Source organism: Schistocerca gregaria, chromosome 3 (genome assembly GCF_023897955.1).
Source record: "Schistocerca gregaria isolate iqSchGreg1 chromosome 3, iqSchGreg1.2, whole genome shotgun sequence".
Taxonomy (NCBI): Eukaryota; Metazoa; Arthropoda; class Insecta; order Orthoptera; family Acrididae; genus Schistocerca; species Schistocerca gregaria.
The window spans coordinates 843592862-843618116 of NC_064922.1; the positions used below are offsets into that span (position 1 = coordinate 843592862).

Consider the following 25255-nt stretch of genomic DNA (forward strand, 5'->3'; position numbering starts at 1 on the left):
GTGAACGCACATTGGAAGCGTGTATTCGTCATCCCCATACTGGCGTATCATCCGGCGTGATGGCATGGGGTGAAATTGGTTACACGTCTAGGCCACCTCTTCTTTGCATTGTCGGCACTTTGAACAGTGGACGTTACATTTCAGATGTGTTATGACCCGTGGCTCTGCTCTCCATTCGATCCCTGCGAAACCCTACATTTCAGCAGGATAATGCACGATCGCATGTTGCAGGTTCTGTACGGGCCTTTCTGGATACAGAAAATGTTCGACTGCTGCCCCGGCCAGCACCTTCTCCAGATCTCTCACCAATTGAAAACGTCTGGTCAAAGGTGGCCGAGAAACTGGCTCGTCACAATACGCCAGTCACTACTCTTAATGAACTGTGGTATCGTGTTGATGCTGCATGGGGCAGCTGTACCTGTAGACGCCATCCAAGCTCTGTTTGACTCACAGCCCCGGCGTATCAAGGCCTTTATTACGGTTAGAGGTGGTTGTTTGGGTAGTGATTTCTCAGGATCTATGCACCCAAATTGCGTGAAAATGTAATCACATGTCAGTTCTAGTATAATATATTTCTCCAATGAATCCCCGTTTCTAATCTGCATTTCTTCTTGGTGTAGCAATTTTAATGGCCAGTAGTGTATTAAACGTGAGGCACCGTTTTCTAGGCGTGTTTACGTGCTCACTGTGAGCTCACAACTGAAAAGAGCGACTTAACGCGATCGGCCGGAATACTAGAGACACTAACCAACACATATGTGCAAAGCTTCATCGAATTTTCACAGTAGTTTAAATTTCATGATCGATCGAAAATTATTTTGCGAATAGCCCTCGTATGCGCTACACAAGGATCGAATTAGTGGTATGTGTTACGCACAATATCTAGTGGTTTGCACCTTAACAATACGCGACCAACTTGAGGTCACAATACTATGCAAAATTTGACGGGAGAATAAACACATTAGTCGGATTCACATTAGTCGGATTCCAGATGTAACCAGAACGCGAAAACAGTATGGTTCAAATGGCTCTGAGCACTATGGGACTTAACACCTGAGGTCATCAGTGCCCTAGACTTAGAACAAATTAAACCTAACTAACCTAAGGACATCACACACATCCATGTCCGAGGCAGGATTCGAACCTGCGACCGTAGCGGCCGCGTGGTTCAGGACTGAAGCGCCTAGAACCGATCTGTCACCGCGGCCGGCGGAAACAGTATAATAAGCGCAATAATTCTCACTTGTTTCTGGAGAACCCGGCAGAAGAAAGCCACCGCGACATAGCTTACCTGTAAAGTCCAGGTGAAGAGAACACCGTGGCCACAGGTTACCGGAGTGAAGAAGAACTGACAAGACTCCAGTAATACTCCGCCACAGTGTCACCGACTCAATGCGGGCTCCACAAGGCATCGCGCCAGAGAATTCCAGAATACCACGTTGCAACACCTTGACCTGTCCTTCAGCATGCTGACACAGTTCTTCGAGGCGCACCTGCCTCTAGCACACACTATTACTCCAGTGACGGCAACACTGAACTCACCACAGCCGACTGCTCCAGTCCCCTGCCACCACGCTCCGCAACAGCGAGCACGCGCGCAAGTAGCCTCCAGCTCTCAGAACTCCCTGACGGGAAGTGTTGAGAGAGCAATGGAGCTAACCGAGGTAGTAGAAGACGCAGCAAAACCATCGCCAAAACGATTTACTACAAGCTAGTCGCAGGCGGCTCAAAAACAAAACAATCATCAACTTGAAGCGGTCATGGCAGACCAACAAGAAGGAATTTCACTACTCCTGCCCCGAGTCAAAAGACAGGATTCCCGTTCCGCTCATAGGGGACCAAACATGCCTTGTAGAGACGTATCGGAGGTTCTCAAAACGTTTCCGAACAAAACCAAAATTTTTCATAGGTATACCGAAAGTAAACACATTATAGAAAACAGGAAAACTGAATCACCTTCCGAATACGCTGGACAGATTTGGCATCAAAATTATGACGCTGCAAAAAATGGTTCAAATGGCTCTGAGCACTATGGGACTTAACTTCTGAGGTCATCAGTCCCCTAGAACTTAGAACTACTTAAACCTAACTAACATAAGGACATCACACACATCCCTGCCCGAGGCAGGATTCGAACCTGCGACCGTAGCGGTCGCGTGGTTCCAGACTGTAGCGCCTAGAACCGCTCGGCCACCCTGGCCGGCATGACACTGCAAGAAACCCTGTCTACAGATAAAAATAATTTCGACTCTGAGAATTAGGGGTTCTATAGAGGAAAACTTGCAGTGTATATCAACACAGGACCGAAAAAATTTGGCACAACTTTTGCGGTTCACAAGCCCGTCTCAGATACAGTCACTGACTTTACATTACCTTCAGAAAACTCTGAAGATGTCAAAAAAATCAAGGAATGCGGCATACACACTGATTAACGCACATGCGCCACAAATGACTACGAGAGAAAAGACGCACGGGTGATGACGCTGTCCTAAGAGACGGAACTTGGTCAAATGACCCACCAAGGAACTCTAAAATAGAATCTCAAAGAAAAATATTAACATAGTTAATGCAAGCAAATGAAATATTAATTGGCTGAAAGAAACACAAGTGCCTTTAACAACTGAGATTTTAAGAAGGAGAAATTGAGCACAGAAAACACTTCAGAAGTAAAATAAAAACCAGGAAACTTCAGTAAGTCTCAACGGAAGAAACAACAGAGAAAAAAGAGACAAACGAAAGAAAGACAAAAATACAGTGAATTAAGTCTTTGGGAGAAAAGAAGTAGGGGACGTGTGATTGAGTCAAGATCACACTCTCTTCCTTTTTGTATTCCACGAGTTGCACTTCAAAATCTATAACCATTAAATAGATTTTTTTGGTGACGGACAAGTCGTCTGATGTGTTGTGGAGAGCATATGGCACTGATGATAGGTGGGATATACGCCTGAATATCGGTCTCGCAAATAAATGCATGTCATGGTGTTCAACAAGATGTCTCTATCAGATACGCATAACGTGGAGCACCGAAAATACAAGATTTTCATATGTATTGCATCATTATAATTTTCAAGTGGAAAACTTAGAGATTTTTCTATAAGGCTCTCGAGTTTTTGCGAATGTTCTCAAATGTTAACGGATGTTCTAACATAAAACTTGGAAACGGCACATGTCTTATTGATACGCACTCTGGCAAAATCGTCTCAAAAGATGAGTTGCGAAACACAGTAAAGACGGAGGAACAACTCATCGAGAAATTAAATTCGCTTGTGGGGAGAAATTATGTAAACAAAGAATATTATGTAAGCGAACAATTTTAGGAACGAAAAACATAGTTCAACAAATAAATCAGGGAATACAGAACATGATACCAAGGGAAGAAAAAATATTTAAATCCATTGATACAATGATGAACCAAGACGAAAGTGTAAACTTACCAAGAGAATTCCTAAATTGGCTCAGTATTGTGGGTATAACCTCTCACATAAGCCTCTAAACAACATATAGGCGGAAATACTAACCGGAAAAGAGCAATACCACGATTCCACTTACTTCAACTAACGTACCACGTAGCTTATAAAGCCTTCTATTTCTGGTAAGATTAGTGTGGAGTATGACTATCAATAAAGCACAGGGGCAAACATCCCAATGTTGTGAAGTGAATCTAAAAGAATAGTGTTTATCACTCGCTTGTTGGGAAACAGCAAAACTTACTCCTTATGTTCGCGAAAGCATAGCACCAGATGTAGTTCATAAGCATTCACTACGAATAAGTTTGATGATTTAGGAATGAGATGATTCATCATCATCATCATCATTTAAGACTGATTATGCCTTTCAGCGTTCAGTCTGGAGCGTAGCCACCCTTATAAATTTCCTCCATGATCCCCTATTCAGTGTAAACATTGGTTCCTCTTCTGGTCTTAAGTCTATTACTTCAAAATCATTCTTAACTGAATCTAGGTACCTTCTCCTTGATCTACCCCGACTCCTCCTACCCTCTACTGCTGAACCCATGAGTCTTGGGTAACCTTGCTTCTCCCATGCGTGTAATATGACCCCACCATCTAAGCCTGTCCGCCCAGACTGCTACATCTATAGAGTTCATTCCCAGTTTTTCTTTGATTTCCTCATTGTCTACACCCTCCTGCCTTTGTTCCCATCTACTAGTACCTGCAATCATCCTAGCTACTTTCATATCCGTAACCTCAACCTTGTTGATAAGGTAACCTGAATCCACCCAGCTATCGCTCCCATACAACAAAGTCGGTCGAAAGATTGAACGGTGCACAGATAACTTAGTCTTGGTACTGACTTCCTTCTTGCAGAAGAGAGTAGATTGTAGCTGAGCGCTCACTGCATTAGCTTTGCTACACCTCGCTTCCAGTTCTTTCACTATGTTGCCATCCTGTGAGAATATGCATCCGAAGTACTTGAAACCGTCCACCTGTTCTAACTTTGTTCCTCCTATTTGGCACTCAATCCGTTTATATTTCTTTCCCACTGACATTACTATCGTTTTGGAGATGCTAATCTTCATACCATAGTCCTTACATTTCTGATCTAGCGTTGAAATATTACTTTGCAAACTTTCAATCGAATCTGCCATCACAACTAAGTCATCCGCATATGCAAGACTGCTTATTTTGTGTTCACATATCTTAATCTCACCCCGCCAGACTATTGTTTTCAACATATGATCCATAAATAATATGAACAACAGTGGAGACAGGTTGCAGCCTTGTCTTACCCCTGAAACTACCCTGAACCATAAACTCAATTTACCGTCAATTCTAACTGCTGCCTGACTATCTATGTAAAGACCTTTAATTGCTTGCAGAAGTTTGCCTCCTATTCCAAAATCTCGTATAACAGACAATAACTTCCTCCAAGAAACCAGGTCATATGCCTTTTCTAGATCTATAAAGCATAGATACAATTACCTGTTCCACTAGTATCACGTCTCCATTATTTGCCGTAAGCTAAAGATCTGGTCCTGACAAACTCTAAGAGGCCTAAACCCACACTGATTTTCATCGAATTTGTCCTCAACTAATACTCGCACTTTCCTTTCAACAATACGTGGAAGATTTTAACCACAACAACGTTGATTAAAGAGATACTTCTGTAGTTATTTCAATCTTTTTTGTTTCCATGTTTAAAGAGTGGTGGGATTACTGCTTTCGTCCAGTCTGATGGATTAATTCATTTTTTTCCAATTCAGAAAACAGATGGAGTAAAAGACCAAGCGAAGCAGGTCCTTTTCAGCTAGTCACAGTTTCCGGCATCGTCAGGTGGTTATCCACCCTCGATCTCCCGCCAGAATGCCCCTCACCACTGTCAAGTGGTACTTGGCAGCCGTGTGGCTGCAGGCCTCGTCCTCTCGCAACCGTAATGCCGACTGTGACGTCACTGGTGCTCAGTGCATCGCCATACAAGGCACTGTTTTTTTTTGGTCTACCGCGCCTGCTGCTGTAGCCTGGTGATGGCCGGGTTCCACTTTCACATCGCTTCAAACAGCCGTCCTTATCGATGATGTTATCACGCATTTAGGATATCTATAGCTTCCTTGATTACACTGTCACAAAATAAATCATTGAGTTATAGCAGTGAAACTGAGAAATCTTATCTGTGCTTATCCCAGATACATTTCACTTTTTATTTATAAAGAAATCAACTGTGGTGATTTCTCGGAATTTTGTTGCAGTTGCTCAAGCATACGTTGTTTTTGTAACATAGGAACTAGTCACTTTCTCCAGGATTTTGTGTCATAACGTTAACATTGCGGGCAGTTTTTCACACAACAGAAGAAGAAAGGAATGAATATTACGATTTAAACTACTGCCTACGACGGTGTCACTAGAGACCGGACAGTAAGCTTGGTTCAGTGAAAGGTGTGAAAGAAAATAGGGTGGCATTTACTCTAAGTGAAGTAGTGAAACAGTGGAAAATTATATCAGGATAGTCGACAGGGGGATCTGAAGCAACGTAATCCCGAATGCGCGTACCTGTTTTATCCTCAAGGCCACCTCGTTCGGTAATTCAGAGAAGGCAGATTTAACATGGCCATCACTGACGCTCCGACGCCAGTGTATTGAGTTGCGTTGACAATATGGCTTCTGTTGCCGGCTGCTTTAACAGATGGAAGAAAAACTGGGTCGCAGCACAAAGTGTTCGCTTAAACGTCCTCCTTTCTGCTGTCGGCAGTGAAACGCCGGCTACGGCTGACGCAATGCCGGTCAGACGCTGGCAATAGAGCGAGAGAAGCGTTCACTGAGATGTAGGCCACCCACCACGCATGAATGTCGTGCGATTCACAGTGCGCACGGCGTAAGCGTCGCTCGAAGACGTGCGGCGAAATTACGTAGGGAACAGCAAACGACAGAAAAGACTCAAAGTTGCACAGATGCTATGCAGTAGTTTCTCATGCATTTCTTTATCTCTATCACCACCTATGTGGATCATGCCGCGGTAGACCGTGCACCTCATACAGAGGTCGAATTGCTTCTCCGTGTCCCATGTCTCGTTGAAAAATCGAGCATTTAGACGAAATGGGAGCAGATGCTGATCCAGGGTTCTGATCTGGTAGGGGGTTACGGGTTTTTACCGTTTCCCAGTCCCCTGCAAACCTTAGTTTTCGTCATCTGCGCTTTTAAAATGCTAAACATGAACAGGATTTTAACATTAGCAAAATTTATAAAACGTTTTAACATAATCATAATAATAATTATAATAATTTATTTACGCAATTGCCTAGTGCTTTACTTTAGAATAACTTCCAAGAAATTCCAGTTCACTGGAATAATCATTTGAACAGCATTCGTTCAAAAACTCCACAAGTACATCTGTCGTTCTGTTGATTCAAAAGCTACAGTAGCAACAAACTCATGCAATTTTGACGTCATACTTAGCATAATATAAAACCGAAGTGTGCACGCATCATTATTATATTACTTAGCACTACGACTGTGAAGCCGTATTTGCAAACTATAACTATACAATGGTCTAAACTGAGGTTCATTGTTGTCGCTTAGCCTACATTAAGGGAAGTTAGTATTTCTAGTGTACTTCTCTTAGTGGAAGGTCTTTTCCTATTTGTCTTGCCAAAAGGAGTAGTATACTATTTACATGCACATGTACGCAAATGGAACAGGCAGTAATCTAAATTCGTGGGACAGCAGGGAGTACCCTCTGCCACGTACTTCACATTAGTTTATAGGGCATAGATGTAAATATACAAAATTGAGATGAATTTCAGTTTAGTCAGTGTCCTCCATCCTTGCGCCTCTGCCAACATCTCCAAACACTCCATATCCCTTTCCAATGTAATTTCGCTCGCTTGCTCTCCCAGATCATGAAGTCATCCATGAAATCTACCCTTCCTTCTAACCGTAACCTACCAAACTCTCCTCAGATGAAGCCTCCAACCCACTCTTTCCTTGCTCAGCTGGTACCTATCTCCTAACACCTACATTTGACCCATGAGTTCCTCCCCACATAACCATCCCACATCTTCCATACATATATTGCTGTACCACATGTTTTGTGGTATGTCGCGCCGATTAAATCATAACCTGGCTGTTGTCTATTTGTCATACTCAGCATAGCGTACAAAATTTTAGAAAGTATCACCCTCAACAGATTATCCATGAAATACTGGAATCAGTTCCCCGTGGAGAAGCCGGCTTCCGACCAAACAGATGTTTCTCACACCGAGTTCTCTCTTTAACTACTTACATTGAAGGCGGGCTTCATACCCAACTGAATCTTTTGCCAATTTTTAGATTGAAGACACTGTATGGAGATTGGGAACAAGAGTTAATACTGATTAGCTTCTCATGGCTGGGTTTCACAGTCATGTAGACTTTTCTGAACGACATCATATTCGCCGTTGGCTGAGGCCCATCTTAATGTTTGACGTCTGTTGCACCTAATTCTTTTGCAATACCACTTTATAATGATCTTAAGGCTGAAATTTCAGCCGTGAAATAAATTATCTCTACTGTCAACGGTGAATATGATATTCTTAAACAAAATGATTAACGCGTAACTTCCTTCATATTATTCCCCGTCGTGTGATTGCAAGACTGCTAGAAAATATGCCTTGCAATAGAAGAGTTCAAGTGACTGTTTGTACTAAATGGAGCAAGCAAATGAAGTTGAATAATGATCTTCCTCAAGACTCTGTTTTAGGTCCTCTGTTCTTTACCATTTATATTGCTAGTATGCCTTCAACAACATCTCTAAAATTTGGATACGCTGATGATTGGGCGCTAGTGACAGAACACAAGGAAATTAAGAAAGCGGAGGATGTTCTGATAAATGATTTGGCTGAAACTGGTAACGTTTTAAATAAATGGAGGCCCCATTCCATTTAATTCAAGCCGGAGGTTTCGTGCTTCCTTCTGAACAATAAACTTGCAAACTTGGAACTTAAAATTCCTTTCAGCAATGTCACCTTAAATCGCAGTATAAAACTCCTAAGTATACAAGGGACGTTAAGCTATCAATGGCGCCTGATAATCAGAGCTGCAAAATAATATGATACACAAGGTATGTAGCACCACATGTGGCTCTTCGGCATCTGTGTTACGAAGAACAGCTTTAGGTCTGGTTTTTTCAGTAGCAAAATACTGCTCCCCACCTGGGTTATCAGCACCCATACCAAGAAAATAGATATCGAACCACGGATCAGAGTACTTCCATGATTTGCCTACCAGTATTACGTCAAATACATCCAATATAACTCCGAAGACAACGAACACTTCTTAGAGAATTTAGAAAAAAATCAGAATAAACAACAACTTTCTTTTCATTCGCTTTCTGATAACATAAAAATCAAACAATTCCTCTCCATAAAATCACCATTTTTGGAAGTTAAATTCCTTTAAAATAAGAACTCTGATATTGAGCAATACTGCAATAGGCTGGGAAGATAATGTAACTGCGGATCTGAAGAAATTTCGATGTACCGCTGAAAATAACTACTTGATTTGACCTCGTCAGATATTCCAGCGTAATTCTAAAACGAATTAGAACCAACCACGCAAAACCTGCTACTCATTGTATAAATGAAATCTGAACACACCTCCGATGTACGACAGACAGCAGGATGATAGATATATCCACTGTGAGCCTACACAGGACAATTTGAAGACTTTATGAGTAAGACTGATAGTTTTTTAACTACATTTGTAACCTAGATGTATCTTCATGAGTTAACCCTTTGTTATCTTCATTAGTGTGATTTCTAATAATACCATACAATAAATAAATAAATCCTATATTCTCCTCCACACTGCCTCCCCTCCAATACTTCCCGCGTTCAAGGCCACGGGCTCATCTTCGAAATCTACACTTCCTTGCAACGTTAACACATTCTGCCCGTACCACCCCAAATGAAGGCTCGAACACGACCTTCCCCTTGCCCAGCTGGGATCCCACTCATCTCCTAACACTTATATCCTGCCCATTAGTTCTATCCCATACAGTCATTCCACACCCTTCTCCATATAACTTAACTACGTCTCACACCCAAGACAATGAGCGCATTCCTCAACTCTAGTCTTCGTTATTACCATGACCTACCTTGCCGATCCCATGCCAAATCAGCACCCCTTGCTCAGCTGGCATTGATCTCCTAACATCAACATCCCGACCCACCAGCTCCTTCTCGTCTAGTCATCTCACAACCTTCTCAATATAACCTCCTCTACAATACTTCCCATACCCCAGACCATGAACTCCTCTCTTCGATCCAACCTTGACCCATTCTTCTCATCTCACCACAGATGTGGGCTCGAACCCATCATTTCCGTGCCTAGCTGGAATCCCACTCATCTAACACTTCTATCCTGCCAATCAGTTCCATACCATACAGTCACTCCACACCATTCTCCATATAACTTCATTACGTCTCACAGCCAAGACAATGAGCGCATTCCTCAACTCTAGTCTTTGTTATTACCATGACCTACCCTGCCCATTCCGTGCCAAACAAACACCCCTTGCTCAGCTCAGCTGGCATTGGCCTCCTAACATCAACATCCCGATCCACCAGCTGCATCTCATGTAGTCATCTTACAACCTTCTCAATATAACCTCCTCTCCAACACTTTCCATGCTCCAGACAATGAAATCATCCATGATACCTACCCTTCGTTCCAACCTTGACCCATTCTTTCTATCTCATCCAAAACAAGACACGAACTGACCATTTGCTCGCTCCGGCTGCGATCCCACTCATCTCGTAACAAGCACATCCTACTTATAATTTCCATCCCACATAGTTGTCGCACATCCTTCTCCAAGTAACATCCTCTGCTGTCAGGCCCCAGTTACTACCTACAGTTACAAGGAGCCGCCATCAGCAGCGCAGCTCCAGGTACTGACCCACGGACACTTTCTCGTTGTGTTTCAGGCCTCTTCGTGGGCCCGCTGATCAAGATCTACTCGTACCGCAAGGTGGCGCTCGTGGGCTGCGTGCTGAGCGCCGTGGGGCTCATCCTGACGGCGCCCGCCAACAGCATGGCGCACATCCTCGCCACCTACTCCATCGTGGGAGGTAAGCCCCAGACGTGCAGTACTCGCTAACTTCTGTTCACTCAGAAAACAAAGGTGAAACAAAGCAGCATGACAAAATTTACTGTTATACGCTGCCTGACAAAAGAAAATAAGAATTCCAAATGGGAGGGCGAAACGAAATGACATTTCAAGGATTCAGAGGGCACGTGACGTCATTTCAGTGGTTACAAAGGGGAGTCGATTTTACAAAGAGAACTTGACAGCATGAGCCCACTTATCAAAGACGTTGCATCCGCACTGGCGTGGATGTGTGCGCTGATTTAGTTGAGAATGGTGTCATAAAGCAGTTCCAACTTCTTCTGAGGCAAACCGAGCGAGGTGGCGCAGTGGCTAGCACACTGGACTCGCATTCGGGAGGACGACGGTTCAATCCCGTCTCCAGTCATCCTGATTTAGGTTTTCCGTGATTTCCCTAAATCGTTTCAGGCAAATGCCGGGATGGTTCCTTTGAAAGGGCACGGCCGATTTCCTTCCCCATCCTTCCCTAACCCGAGCTTGTGCTCCGTCTCTAATGACCTCGTTGTCGACGGGACGTTAAACAAGACTAGCCTAACCTTCTGAGGCAAGTCGGCCCACAACTGTCGTAAATGGTGCATGATATCCTGGGTACTGGCAATGGGGCGGATTTGGCGTCTGAGTTGGTCATACACGCTTCGTATTGGGGACATATCTGGAGATCTTGCTAGAAATAGAAGTACCTCAACATCACGCAGGCAGTTCTCAGAGACACGTGCCATGTGAGAGTTTTCTCTATATGAATAAATGATATGACGGGTCGTGAGCAACAATCTGTGGCTTTTTGCTGGTGTCACTGAGATGTATGGGAAGGTGGCGTTGAGTGACTGTAGGAGGGTACCAGATGACTTAGACAGAATTTTTAGTTGGTGTGATGAATAGAAGGTTGCTTTAATCGTAGAAAAATGTAAGGAAATGCAGATAAGTGAGAAAAACAACCCTGTAATGCTCCGACACGGCATTCGTAGTCTGCTGCCGTGAGACAGTCACTTTGTTTAAATATGCTGCAAAGCGATATCAAATGTAATGAGCATATAAGGGCAGTAGTAAGGAAAGCGAGTGGTCGAGTCAGCTTTACTAGGATAATTTTAAGAAAGCGTGAAGGAGATAACTTCTTGAGTACTGCTCGGGTGTTTGAGCTTCGCAGCAGGTCGGATTAAAGGAAGATATCGAAAAAGTTCAGAGGCGAGCCGCTAGATTTATTACCGGTAGGTCAGCGCAACAGAGTGCTACGGAGATGCTTCGCGAATTCAAATCTGAATCCCCTGACGGGAGATGACGTTTTCTTCGCCGTACACTATTGAGTAAACTTAGAGAACACATTTGAAGCAGACTGCAGAACGAGTCTACTGCCGATAACGTAAATGTCGTGTAAGGACCACGAAGATAAGATACGAGAAGTTAAGGTTCGTGCTGAGACATGTGGACCATGTAGACAGTGGTGTTTCCCTCGGTCTAGTTGTAAGTAGAACACGAAAGCACAGACTAGCAGTGATACAAGATACTCTTGATCATGCACCGTAGGGTGGCTTGCGGATTGTGTATGTAGATGTAGAAGTAGACGTAGACCAGCACTGTCCTGTTGAAAAATAGCTTCGTGATAGTGTCGCACGGCAGCTAACACATAGGGACGCGGGATGCGTGTGATGTATCGTTGTGCCATCAGGGCTGCCTCGATCACTACCGCTGTGAGCTGAAATCACACGCGATGGCTTACCATTCGCCAGCAGTCCATCTGGACATTGGACCACTTCAAACATAGTCGTTCGCTTTGTGGTGTTAACGGCCACCTATGTATGCGACGACAATACACTAGTCCACCTGCAGCTAGTATCCGGTCAATGGTGCTGGATGACCCAGAATGTTGCACGGAGTCCTTAGGTTGTTCTCGGATGACTAGCAAATGTATGAAGGGGTTACGTCGTGCTTGTTGGACTATTCAGCGATCCTCTCAGCTTTTCAACAGAAACTGCTAATCTACTAGCCATTAAAATTGCTACACCATGAAGATGACGTGTTACAGACACGAAATTTAACCGACAGGAAGAAGATGCTGTGACATGCAAATGATTACCTTTTCAGAGCATTCACACAAGGTTGGCGCCGCTGGCGACACCTACAACATGCTGACATGAGGAAAGTTTCCAACCGATTTCTCATACACAAACAGCAGTTGACCGGAGTTGCCTGGTGAAACGTGATTGTGATGCCTCGTGTACGGAGGAGAATGCATACCATCACGTTTCCGACTTTGATAAAGGTCGGATTGTAGCCTATCGCGATTGCGGTTTATCGTATCGCGACATTGCTGCTCGCGTTGGTCGAGATCCAATGACTGTTAGCAGAATATGGAATCGGTGGGTTTAGGAAGGTAATACTAAACGCCGTGCTGGATTCCAAAGGCCTCGTATCACTAGCAGTCGAGATGACAGGCATCTTATCCGTATGGCTGTAACGGATCGTGCAGCCACGTCTCAATCTCTGAGTCAATAGATGGGGACGTTTGCAAGACAACAACCATATGCACGAACAGTTTGACGACGTTAGCAGCAGCATGCACTATCATCTCGGAGACCATGGCTGTAGTTGCTCTTGACTCTGCATCAGAGACAGGAGCGCCTGCGATGGTGTATTCAACGACGAACCTGGGTGCACGAATGGCAAAACATCATTTTTTCGGATGAATCCAGGTTCTGTTTACAGCTTCGTGCTGGTCGCATTCGTGTTTGGCGACATCGCGGTGAACGCACATTGTAAGCGTGTATTCGTCATCCCCATATTGGCGTATCGGTCCCTAAGCTTACGCACTACTTAAGCTAACTTAAAATAACCTACGCTACAGACAACACACACACCCATTCCGGAGGGAGGACTCGAACCTCCGACGGAGAGAGCCGCGCGGACCCGGGCAAGTCGCCCCGGACGGCCCGTCTACCATACATGGCTATTCATATTTAACTGGAAGACTGCAGAAGGTTGGAATTAACTGGGGAAGTATGAAGAACTGTGTCCCACAGGGTTCAGTCTTAATGAATTGCCACTCTATATTTGTGAAGATGCAAAGCTTGTTCTTTTCGCTGGTGATACAAGTGTAGTAGTCACATCCAACAAACAAGAATTAGCTGAGTAAATTGTGAATAATGTCTTCCTGAAAATTATTACGTGGTTCTCTGCAACTGGACTCTCACTAAATTTTGAGAAAACACAGTACATGCAATTCTGTACAGTAAATGACATAACGCCATTGATAAATATAGACATTGAACAGAAGTCTGTTGCTAAAGCAGGATATCAAAAGTATGGGTGTGTGCACGGTTGAGAGACTGAATTGGAAGAAAAGCATTGATCAAAATGTTAGGTTCAGCTACTTATGCTGTTAGGATTATTGCAAATTTTGGTGATAAACGTTTCCGTAAAGTAGCCTACTACGCCTATTTTCATTCTATGCTTTCACACGGCATCAGATTTGGGGTAGTTCATCATTAGGAGAAAAAATATTCATTGCACAAGAGAGTGTAATGAGAATAATAGCTGGAGGCCACCCAAGATCACCTTGCTACGTGCACAGTACCTTCGCAATACATATATTCACTTATGAAATTTGTTATTGTCCCAATTCAAAACTATTATCTTAGTGCATAGCTACGACACTAGAAGACAGGGTGATCTTCATTATTCTCTGTTAAACCTGACTTTGGCACAGAAAGAGGTGAATTATGGTCCCAGAAAAATCTTTGCTCATTTGCCAAATAGCGTTAAAAGTCTGACAGATAGCCAATCAAAATTTGAAAAGAAATTAAAAGGATTTTTGTATGACAACTCCTTCTACTCAATAGGTGTATTTTTAGATCTGCATTAGCAACTGTAAAAAAAAAGTATTGTGTAAAGAAAACTTATGTCGAACTGAGATGTTCCACATCATTAGGAAATGTAATATTCAGGATCTATGGGACAAGTATTAATGTTATATAATGGTCAGATGTGGTCGATCGGAGCCTTGACAGCGACTGTGCCTGCCCTGACGTTCCCATGTCCTACAATATAGGACCACTGCCAGCACACACACACACCTGGATATTGCGAGATTTGACCGGTCGGCGAATGGATACGCACACTGGGGCACTTTCCAAACTCTTCAAGTGCTAAAAACGCCGACTCACACAGGTACGCCGCATCTCCACGTCCTTCAGTGAGCACTTAACGTCTGACACTGACCACACCTCTTATACACACTACCAGGCCTCGTAACAACACTAAATACCAACATCACCAATGCGCTCCAGTTTCCGTTCTACCTGTCGCAGAGAACTGCTCTCCTTATCAGTTACGTACCCGCCGATGGCGTGTATGTGTGGAGAGTTTTTTCTAAGGAGCGTTTTTGCGTCACTCTTCTCAAACTCAAAATCTTATCCACTAACTGCTTTCGCTGGTTCTTTCAGCTCGAGGTAAAAGTTGTTTTACGTGAAATTTTCTACAGCGTTGCCCCTATTGGTGGGACTGGAAAGGCAGAACGTATACCCCTCATATAATAATTACACTGTGTTTCAAACAGAGACATCAGATTTCACAGGAGTATATCGCCTATTTGATTGAGGATAGAAGTAGACATCCTCGATGCAACGAAAAAGCTTAAATCACTTAGTAAAGACAAGACCTGGGGTTACAGGATTATCAGTCAGGTTCCTTTCAGAGTATGCTGATACAGTAGCTCCATACTTAACAATCATATACAACCGCTCGCTTACAGAAAGATCCGTACCAAAAGACTGGAAAGTAGCAAGTCACACCAAGAAAGGAACTAGGAGCAATCAGCTGAATTAAAGACCCACATCACGAACCTCGATTTGCAGTAGGATTTTGGAACATGTAGTGTGTTCGAACACTATGAATTATGTCGAAGAAAACGATTTATTGACAAATAGTGAACACAGATTTAGAAAATATCGTTCTCGCGAAACACAGCAAGCTCTTTATTCTCACGAAGTGAAAAGTGCTATCGATTTGGGATGTTAAACTGATTACATATTTTTATATTTCCAGAAGGCTTTAACACCGTTCCTCAAAAGCGACTTCTGATCAAATTACTCGCCTATCGCGTATCGCCTCGGTTGCACAACAAGATTAGTGATTTCCTGTCAGAAAGGTCACAGTCCGCTGCAACTGACAGAAAGTCATAGAGTAAAACAAGTTTAATGTCTTACGTTCTCCAGGGAAGTTTTACAGGCCCTCTGTTGTTCCCGATCTACGTAAATGATTTAGGAGACAATCTCAGCAGCCGTCTTTGATTGTTCAAATGGTTCAAATGGCTCTGAGCACTATGGGACTTAACATCTGTGGTCATCAGTCCCCTAGAACTTAGAACTACTTAAACCTAACTAACCTAAGTACATCACACAACACCCAGTCATCACGAGGCAGAGAACGTCTTTGATTGTCTGCAGATGATGCTGTTATCAGACGATCAAAACAAACTGCAAAACGATTTATACAATATATTTGTATTGTGTAAAAAATGACACTTGACTCTAAATAATGAAGAGTATGAAGTCATCCACATGAGCACTAAAGATAATCCGCAAAATTTCGGTTACAGGATAAAATGCTCAAATCTAAAGTCTGTCAGTTCAATTAATACTCAGGGATTACAAACATGAATAACTTAAATTGGAACGACCACATAAATAATGTCACGGGGAAAGCAAACCAAAGACTGCGATTTATTGGGAACACACTGAGTAAAAGCAACAGGTCTGCTAAGGAGACTCCTTTACACCACGCTTGTGCTCCCTCTTCTGCTGAGCCGTGTGGAATCCGAATCAGATAGGATCTACGGATGACATCGATAAACTACAAAGAATGGCAGCTCGTTTTGTGCATACATCAAAAATGTTTTGCATCCCCCAGTTCCCAGAACTCCTTAAGATAGACGTTGACTGTAAATATTGTATCGAAGACACTGTCCCTTTGACTGTTCAGAGATGTCACTAAACCCGCTCAAAGATGTAAACAACCATGCATGAGCAGCGCCTATGAGATGGAAGGGGTGCAACATCCAATCAATTCCAGTCATTCCACCAGGAAGGAGGTACACGGCTCGTGTTGTCTGTAGTTCAACCACGCCTAGACGGTCAATACCGCGGTTCGGTCTCGTCCGCATTGTTAATTTGTGCCAGGAAGGGCTCTCAACAAGGGAAGTGTCCAGGCGTCTCGGAGTGAACCAAAGCGATGTTGTTCGGGCATGCAGGAGATACAGAGTGACAGGAACTGTCGACGACACGCCGCGCTCATACCGCCCAAGGGCTACTACTGCAGTGGATGACCGGGACCTACTGATTATGGCTCGGAGGAACCCTGACAACAACGCCACCATGTTGAATAATGCTTTTCGAGCAGCCACAGGACGTCGTGTTACGAGTCAAACTGTGCGCAATAGGCTGCATGATGCGCAACTCCACTTCCGACGTCCATGGCAAAGTCCATCTCTGCAACCACGACACGATGCAGCGCGATACAAATGGGCCCAACGACATGCCGAATGGACCGTCAGGATTGGCGTCAGGTTCTCTTCACCGATGAGTGTCGCATATGCCTTCAATCAAACCAACCGTCGCAGACGTTTTGGAGGCAACCTGGTCCGGCTGAACGTCTTGGACACATTGTCCAGCGAGTGCAGCAAGCTGGAGGTTCCCTGTTGTTTTGGGGTGGCATTGTGTGGGGCCGACGTATGTCGCTGGTGGTCACGGAAGGCGCGTAACGGCTGTAGGATACGTGAATGCCAGCCTCCGACCGATAGTGCAACGATATCGGCAGCATATTGGCGAGGCATTCGTCCTCATGGGCGGCAATTCGCGCCGCCATCGTGCACATCTTGTGAATAACTTCTTTCACGACAACGATATCTCTCGACTTGAGTGTCCAGCATGTTCTCCAGACATGAACCATATTGATCAAGCCTGAGATAGATTGAAAAGGGCTGTTTATGGACTATGTGACCTATCAACCACTCTGAGGGATCTACACCGAATCGCCGTTGAGAAGTAGGACAATCTGGACCAACAGTGCCTTGATGAACTTATTGTATGCCACGACGAATACAGGCATGCCTCAATGCAAGAGGACGTGCTACTGGTATTAAAGATACCGGTGTGTACAGCAGTCTGGACCACCACTTCTTAAGGTCTCACTGTATGGTGGTACAACATGCATTGTGTGATTTTCATTAGCAATAAAAAGGGCGGAAATGATGTTTATGTTGATCTCCATTCCAATTTTCTGTACAGGTTCCGGAACTCTGGGAACCGAGGTGATGAAAAACTTTTTTTTGATGTGTCTAATATTGCGAAACAGGTGAGAGGATGCTATGGATACGATAAACGATTTGGGGTGGCAATCATAAAAGGAAAGGCGTTTTTCTTGCTGCAAGATCTCCTGTGGAATTTCAGACAGTGACTTTATCCTCAGAGTGAAAATACACTCCTGGAGATTGAAATAAGAACACCGTGAATTCATTGTCCCAGGAAGGGGAAACTTTATTTACACATTCCTGGGGTCAGATACATCACATGATCACACTGACAGAACCACAGGCACATAGACACAGGCAACAGAGCATGCACAATGTCGGCACTAGTACAGTGTATATCCACCTTTCGCAGCAATGCAGGCTGCTATTCTCCCATGGAGACGATCGTAGAGATGCTGGATGTAGTCCTGTGGAACGGCTTGCCATGCCATTTCCACCTGGCGCCTCAGTTGGACCAGCGTTCGTGCTGGACGTGCAGACCGCGCGAGACGACGCTTGATACAGTCCCAAACATGCTCAATGGGGGGCAGATCCGGAGATCTTGCTGGCCAGGGTAGTTGACTTACACCTTCTAGAGCACGTTGGGTGGCACGGGATACATGCGGACGTGCATTGTCCTGTTGGAACAGCAAGTTCCCTTGCCGGTCTAGGAATGGTAGAACGATGGGTTCGATGACGGTTTGGATGTACCGTGCACTATTCAATGTCCCCTCGACGATCACCAGAGGTGTACGGCCAGGGTAGGAGATCGCTCCCCACACCATGATGCCGGGTGTTGGCCCTGTGTGCCTCGGTCGTATGCAGTCCTGATTGTGGCGCTCACCTGCACGGCGCCAAACACGCATACGACCATCATTGGCACCAAGGCAGAAGCGACTCTCATCGCTGAAGACGACACGTCTCCATTCGTCCCTCCATTCACGCCTGTCGCGACACCACTGGAGGCGGGCTGCACGATGTTGGGGCGTGAGCGGAAGACGGCCTAACGGTGTGCGGGACCGTAGCCCAGCTTCATGGAGACGGTTGCGAATGGTCCTCGCCGATACCCCAGGAGCAACAGTGTCCCTAATTTGCTGGGAAGTGGCGGTGCGGTCCCCTACAGCACTGCGTAGGATCCAACGGTCTTGGCGTGCATCCGTGCGTCGCTGCGGTCCGGTCCCAGGTCGACGAGCACGTGCACCTTCCGCCGACCACTGGCGACAACATCGATGTACTGTGGAGACCTCACGCCCCACGTGTTGAGCAATTCGGCGGTACGTCCACCCGGCCTCCCGCATGCCCACTATACGCCCTCGCTCAAAGTCCGTAAACTGCACATACGGTTCACGTCCACGCTGTCGCGGCATGCTACCAGTGTTAAAGACTGCGATGGAGCTCCGTATGCCACGGCAAACTGGCTGACACTGACGGCGGCGGTGCACAAATGCTGCGCAGCTAGCGCCATTCGACGGCCAACACCGCGGTTCCTGGCGTGTCCGCTGTGCCGTGCGTGTGATCATTGCTTGTACAGCCCTCTCGCAGTGTCCAGAGCAAGTATGGTGGGTCTGACAGACCGGTGTCAATGTGTTCTTTTTTCCATTTCCAGGAGTGTATTTTGTTGGCGCACTCCTACATAGGGAGGAATGATGTTCGTAGTAAAATAAAAGTAATAATCTAAGATCACATGGAAAGACTTAAGCGTTCGTTTTTCCCGCGTGCTGTTCAAGAGTGGAACGGTTGAGAAGTAACTTAGAGGTGGTTCGATGAAACCTCTGCCAGGCGCTTAATTATGAAGTTCACTGTAATCATGTAGATGTAGATGAAGATAAAAACTTCGAGTGAATTTCAATTTGCGCATTTAAATTAGAAGTCTACCTTGGTGCCATCTCTTAAATTCGCTCGCCGCTCCTATTACCCATTGCGCGTCGAGGTAACGTGACCACAACAACAAAAGGCGTTTCGCTGTCTCGGGTTCACAAGGTGCAATTAATTTCCATCTGTGCGTGTTCATTTCCTATTCGCAGGTGCTCGCTAGAGTTTCACTGATTCTGGAGCTTTCAGCGAACCGTCAAAGGAAGTTCTCGTGCGCTTCGCTTCAGAGATCGAAGTGAAGAGGGCATTCACCTGCAGTTTCGTGGGGGAACTGCTGTTGTTATCGACGCGATTTGTGAGAGTGGTGAAGTCGTCAGGAGTGAATGTGCTATCGCTGATAGAATAGGCACTTGCAGATTTACAACACAATGTACCGAACAAAGAGAAATATCAATGTGTTGTTATCGACGCGATTTGTGAGAGTGGTGAAGTCGTCGGGAGTGAATGTGGTATCGCTGATAGAATAGGCACTTGCAGAATTACAGCACAATGTACCGAACAAAGAGAAATATCAAAGTGTTGTTATCGACGCGATTTGTGAGAGTGGTGAAGTCGTCAGGGGTGAATGTGCTATCGCTGATAGAATAGGCACTTGCAGATTTACAGCACAATGTACCGAACAAAGAGAAATATCAATGTGTTGTTATCGACGCGATTTGTGAGAGTGGTGAAGTCGTCAGGAGTGAATGTGCTATCGCTGATAGAATAGGCACTTGCAGATTTACAGCACAATGTACCGAACAAAGAGAAATATCAATGTGTTGTTATCGACGCGATTTGTGAGAGTGGTGAAGTCGTCAGGGGTGAATGTGCTATCGCTGATAGAATAGGCACTTGCAGAATTACAGCACAATGTACCGAACAAAGAGAAATATCAAAGTGTTGTTATCGACGCGATTTGTGAGAGTGGTGAAGTCGTCAGGGGTGAATGTGCTATCGCTGATAGAATAGGCACTTGCAGATTTACAGCACAATGTACCGAACAAAGAGAAATATCAATGTGTTGTTATCGACGCGATTTGTGAGAGTGGTGAAGTCGTCAGGAGTGAATGTGCTATCGCTGATAGAATAGGCACTTGCAGATTTACAGCACAATGTACCGAACAAAGAGAAATATCAATGTGTTGTTATCGACGCGATTTGTGGAAGTGGTGAAATCGTCAGGAGTGAATGTGCTATCGCTGATAGAATAGGCACTTGCAGATTTACAGCACAATGTACCGAACAAAGAGAAATATCAATTTGTTCACTGATGGTGCTTGCGTTGAGAGTGCGCTCGAATGAATATTTGGGTTAAGAAAACCTCTTAAATCACTGTAATACTTTTTTCCTCTACACAATACATTTCGAAGGGTGTGCATAACCATCAGTTGGATTTTAGTTCACCCGAGAAAGAGGATAATTTCATTACATCGTTGGCTCTGTAAGGTAGGAACGGTATGAAGAGGCAAAAGCCTTTGTACTTATTTTTCTTAAAAATGAACAACAAGATAATTTCTTTCAGACTAAATAAAAGCGAATATGTATTATTATGCTGATTAAAGTTGACTAAACACATACAAAAGACCTGCTTTAGTGGGTTGCGTTCAAGGTAATTGTAACTACTCCATAGAATTATCGGTATTATTTTAAGAGCTTTCAATGTAACACCTAAATAATTAAATATACTTTTTCCCCCGGTTACGTTACTACCATTTCACCTCAGCAAATACATTTTATCAAGTAATAGTATGTGTGTGTTACATTACATTATTCATACTTGCCGGCCAGAGTGGCCGAGCGGTTCTAGGCGCTACAGTTTTCAACCGCTCGACCGCTGCGGTCGCAAGTTCTAATCGTGCCTCGGGCATGGATGTGCGTGATGTCCTTAGGTTAGTTAGATTTAAGTAGTTCTAAGTTTTAGGGGACTGATGACCGCAGCAATTAAGTCCCATAGTGCTCAGAGCCATATTCATACTTTATGGAGGCTTCTTCCTTAGACGTACTTGAATAAAATCCTTAAGTGCTTCACTTGTCGCGCCAGACTTCAGGAAACATACGAGATTTAACTGCCATTGAAACACAAAACAAAACCTAACATAAATGTCTCCATTTGCTGCTAGAATTTAAATGCTGGCCATTCGACAGAATTTCTCCCTTAGCTACAATGCGAAGCCAGGGAATAGCGTCAACCGACGTACATGCAAGGTTTTAGAGTAATCCTAAAGAGGGGTGTAATTCCGTGCTAAGTTCCACGTTTGCTAAAAAAAGTTTCCTAAGTCATTTTGTTTGTTTTGTCAAAATGGAGCACTCGCTTCATTCATGACTGTAACTAGCGTTGTATGAAGTGAAATGTGTGTATCGATTATCAGTTAAAATAATAATAATAATAATAATACATCAACAGCTTGCCTTACAACATAAACTTATAAAACAACACGTTCCCACATACAAGTATGCACCACAAAATGTACTGGAGAATGATGAATGCAAATTATACTGGAACAGAACCATTATAACAGATAAAACAACACCACATAACAAACCTGACACCATATTCAACAGTAAAAAGAAGAAATTAACACAACTAATCGAAATATCCATACCCAATACAACAAATATACAAAAGAAAACAGGAGAAAAAATTGAAAAATACATCCAACTGGCTGAGGAAGTCAAGGATATGTGGCATCAGGATAAAGTTGACATTATACCAATTATACTATCAACTACAGGAGTCATACCACACAATATCCACCAGTACATCAATGCAATACAGCTACATCCAAACTTATATATACAACTACAGTAATCCGTAATTATTGATACATGTTCAATTACCCGAAAGTTCCTAAATGCAATATAACATATGCCGTACAGTTAAAAGGAAGTCACGCTTGATCAAGGTCCGCTTCACTTTCTACTTCTGACCAGACATAACGTCTGAGATAAGAAAGAAATAATAATAATAACGCAGTTTTCATGGGATCCGATGGTTTGATAATATTGGCACCTATCAGCATCTGATTTCTTTGCAATTGAAGTCACTACATTCTTCTTGAGTTGGAGGGTATTTTGCCTGTCTCATATAGCAGGAAGAAAGGACGAATAAATTTATCGTTGGTGTCAATAACGATCATCCTCGTTTACCTCCTCTGCATTACTGCGGATGACGTGTCACTGAGCACATTTGTTCTGTGCATGCAGTACACGTGAGGCGCCTAGTTGTTTCCACTGCACTGTGTGGAAATCGAAGGTTCTGTTATAGTTCACTAACATCCTGTCTGCAAGCTGATGTCCTCAGCGCAGAAAACAGCACGCAGGTCGTAGGTTCTGTATCTTGAGGCTGAAACTGACTTTTAACGAGGTTCTGTTCTGAAATAATGTATCACTTCTTTGCGATGCCCCTCTCGTATTTTAATATAGCCACACGAGAAGACTACATTATCTTAATACTACACCTTCTGATACAGCAAAGTACATGACCAAACACAATGTTTACGAAAATGTATCTTTGCACTATTTGTGGCACGTGTCTGTGCCTCATGACTACCGGAGTGAATCTTTTAATACTGAATACTGGCAAACACATCCTGCGACAGACAACTTATCTGTTCTTCTCGACTGCCTAATCCAGAGTGATGAACAGTCCGAAACACTTCGCGCGCCATACCAGAAAAGGCGTGACCCGAGCGCTTCCGAAGTGCTTCGTCTGAAATTTCGTCAGTCTTTTCTTTTTGATTTAAACTGTTTTTAATCATTCTAAAATGACTGATTGATAGTCAGCTGTTGAGAGATATTTATATTAAATAGTGGAGTCATTCCAATGAGTAGTTTAACTAATAATAATAACTATACTTTAACGTTTTGGCGCCCTTGCTCCGAACACAGCAGCCAATCACAGAGCAGTAGCATTATGCAGGCGGTCTTTCTCACGGGAATGGTACCGAATCTAACATCTGTCACAGGTACCTCACACCACATTTCGTCACCTGTATACTTCTTGCATCTCCACTGCTCTGGTAACAGCTTCTTGGAGCCTAATATGATGGCTGACTAAGCCAGAAATATTACAAGGTGGTATAATTTTATCATGACTAACTCTTCCAAGGACCTCAGTAATTCTGGCAGAATATTATCTACTCCAGGTGCCTAGTTTCGGTTTAGGTCTTTCGTGCCTGAAAACTAAGGTGCCCATTGCTCTCTTTCTCAATCGCAAATTGAACTTTCACACTGATATTACAGAGATGGGCCAGCAAGACATTCTACGAACGCTCCCTAGACTGTGTTCGTTTTCATTCGTTGAGATGTAAACGAGGTATTTAGGTACGAGTGCCCCTCGAGCGGGTAATGAAAGCGGACGGAAAATCACCCGCACCGCTTTTCGCAAATCGCCGGCCGGACTGGCGCGATCCAGATATTGGCAAGTAGGCCGCCCGCGGGGCACGGTCCCCCCCCCTCAAAACCACGACCCGCCCGTGATGGTGCCAGCAGCTGGAACAGCTGACAGCCGCGACCGAGTCAAGGTCACGTGACGCGACCGCCACAGTCGGAGCCAGACGGCCCGCCTCCGAACTGACCTCGCTCACGCGCATGCGCGCACGTGGCGCCCAGCTGATCGCGCCATGCAAAGCTCCCGGCATGCCTCGCTGGCGCAAGCGCTAAGCGATCCTGGCAACCGCTGTCTCCTGTGAAGAGCCACCCTACACACGAGCAATAATCGCCGACGATCTCGATCGACAGAGGCAACGCCTGCAATCGATTTTTCGACCCCGCTACTCACGAGTCATTTACCAAGCAATTTCACCTAGTTTTATGGAGTGCGTTCCTTGGGAAGTGTAGCTATCCACTAACAGCTTTCAGACCCAAATAATCGCATGCATATCAAAAAATTTCCTTCTGTAGAGTTCGGGAGCCTGGAGAAAGTCTGTTACTCTGACGCCATTTCGCCGATTGTACCTCAATGATGATGACGTGGTGATGTAAGCACAACACCAACACATACACAGCACCAAGCGGAGGAAAACCTCGCCCCAGCCAGGTATCGAACCGGTTCCCCATGATCGAGAGTCAGTATTACTAACCACGAGACCACAAACTTATAACTTGATACCAAAAACAAGTTGAAACTGTTTGCAATTTTATAGCTGTCTTTGGTCAGTTCATTATTCCACTCTGAAGAAATTTTCTTAATTTCCTGATTCATTTTTCCAATGTGTCTATGTTAGAGTAACGTTTTTATGACCCGTTGAATTTGCTTAGAATTTTATAATACAGTACGTACTCTGAATTAACCACGTACCACTCGCGTCCATTGATGTTTACTTTGCGTAATTTTCTGATTCTACACTCCTGGAAATTGAAATAAGAACACCGTGAATTCATTGTCACAGGAAGGGGAAACTCTAATGACACATTCCTGGGGTCAGATACATCAAATGATCACACTGACAGAACCACAGGCACATAGACACAGGCAACAGAGCATGCACAATGTCGGCGCTAGTACAGTGTATATCCACCTTT

At 44.2% G+C, this 25255-nt stretch overlaps 1 protein-coding gene across 1 annotated transcript in view; it reads left to right on the plus strand.

Annotated features, from left to right (window-relative positions):
• The window catches only part of LOC126354735 (uncharacterized), a 603498-nt gene that overhangs the window by 455524 nt on the left and 122719 nt on the right, over positions 1 to 25255 (plus strand). Inside the window, exon 4 of the mRNA XM_050004601.1 lies at positions 10418 to 10561. Coding sequence (XP_049860558.1) covers positions 10418 to 10561 — 144 coding nt within the window. The remainder of the gene's footprint in view (positions 1 to 10417; positions 10562 to 25255) is intronic.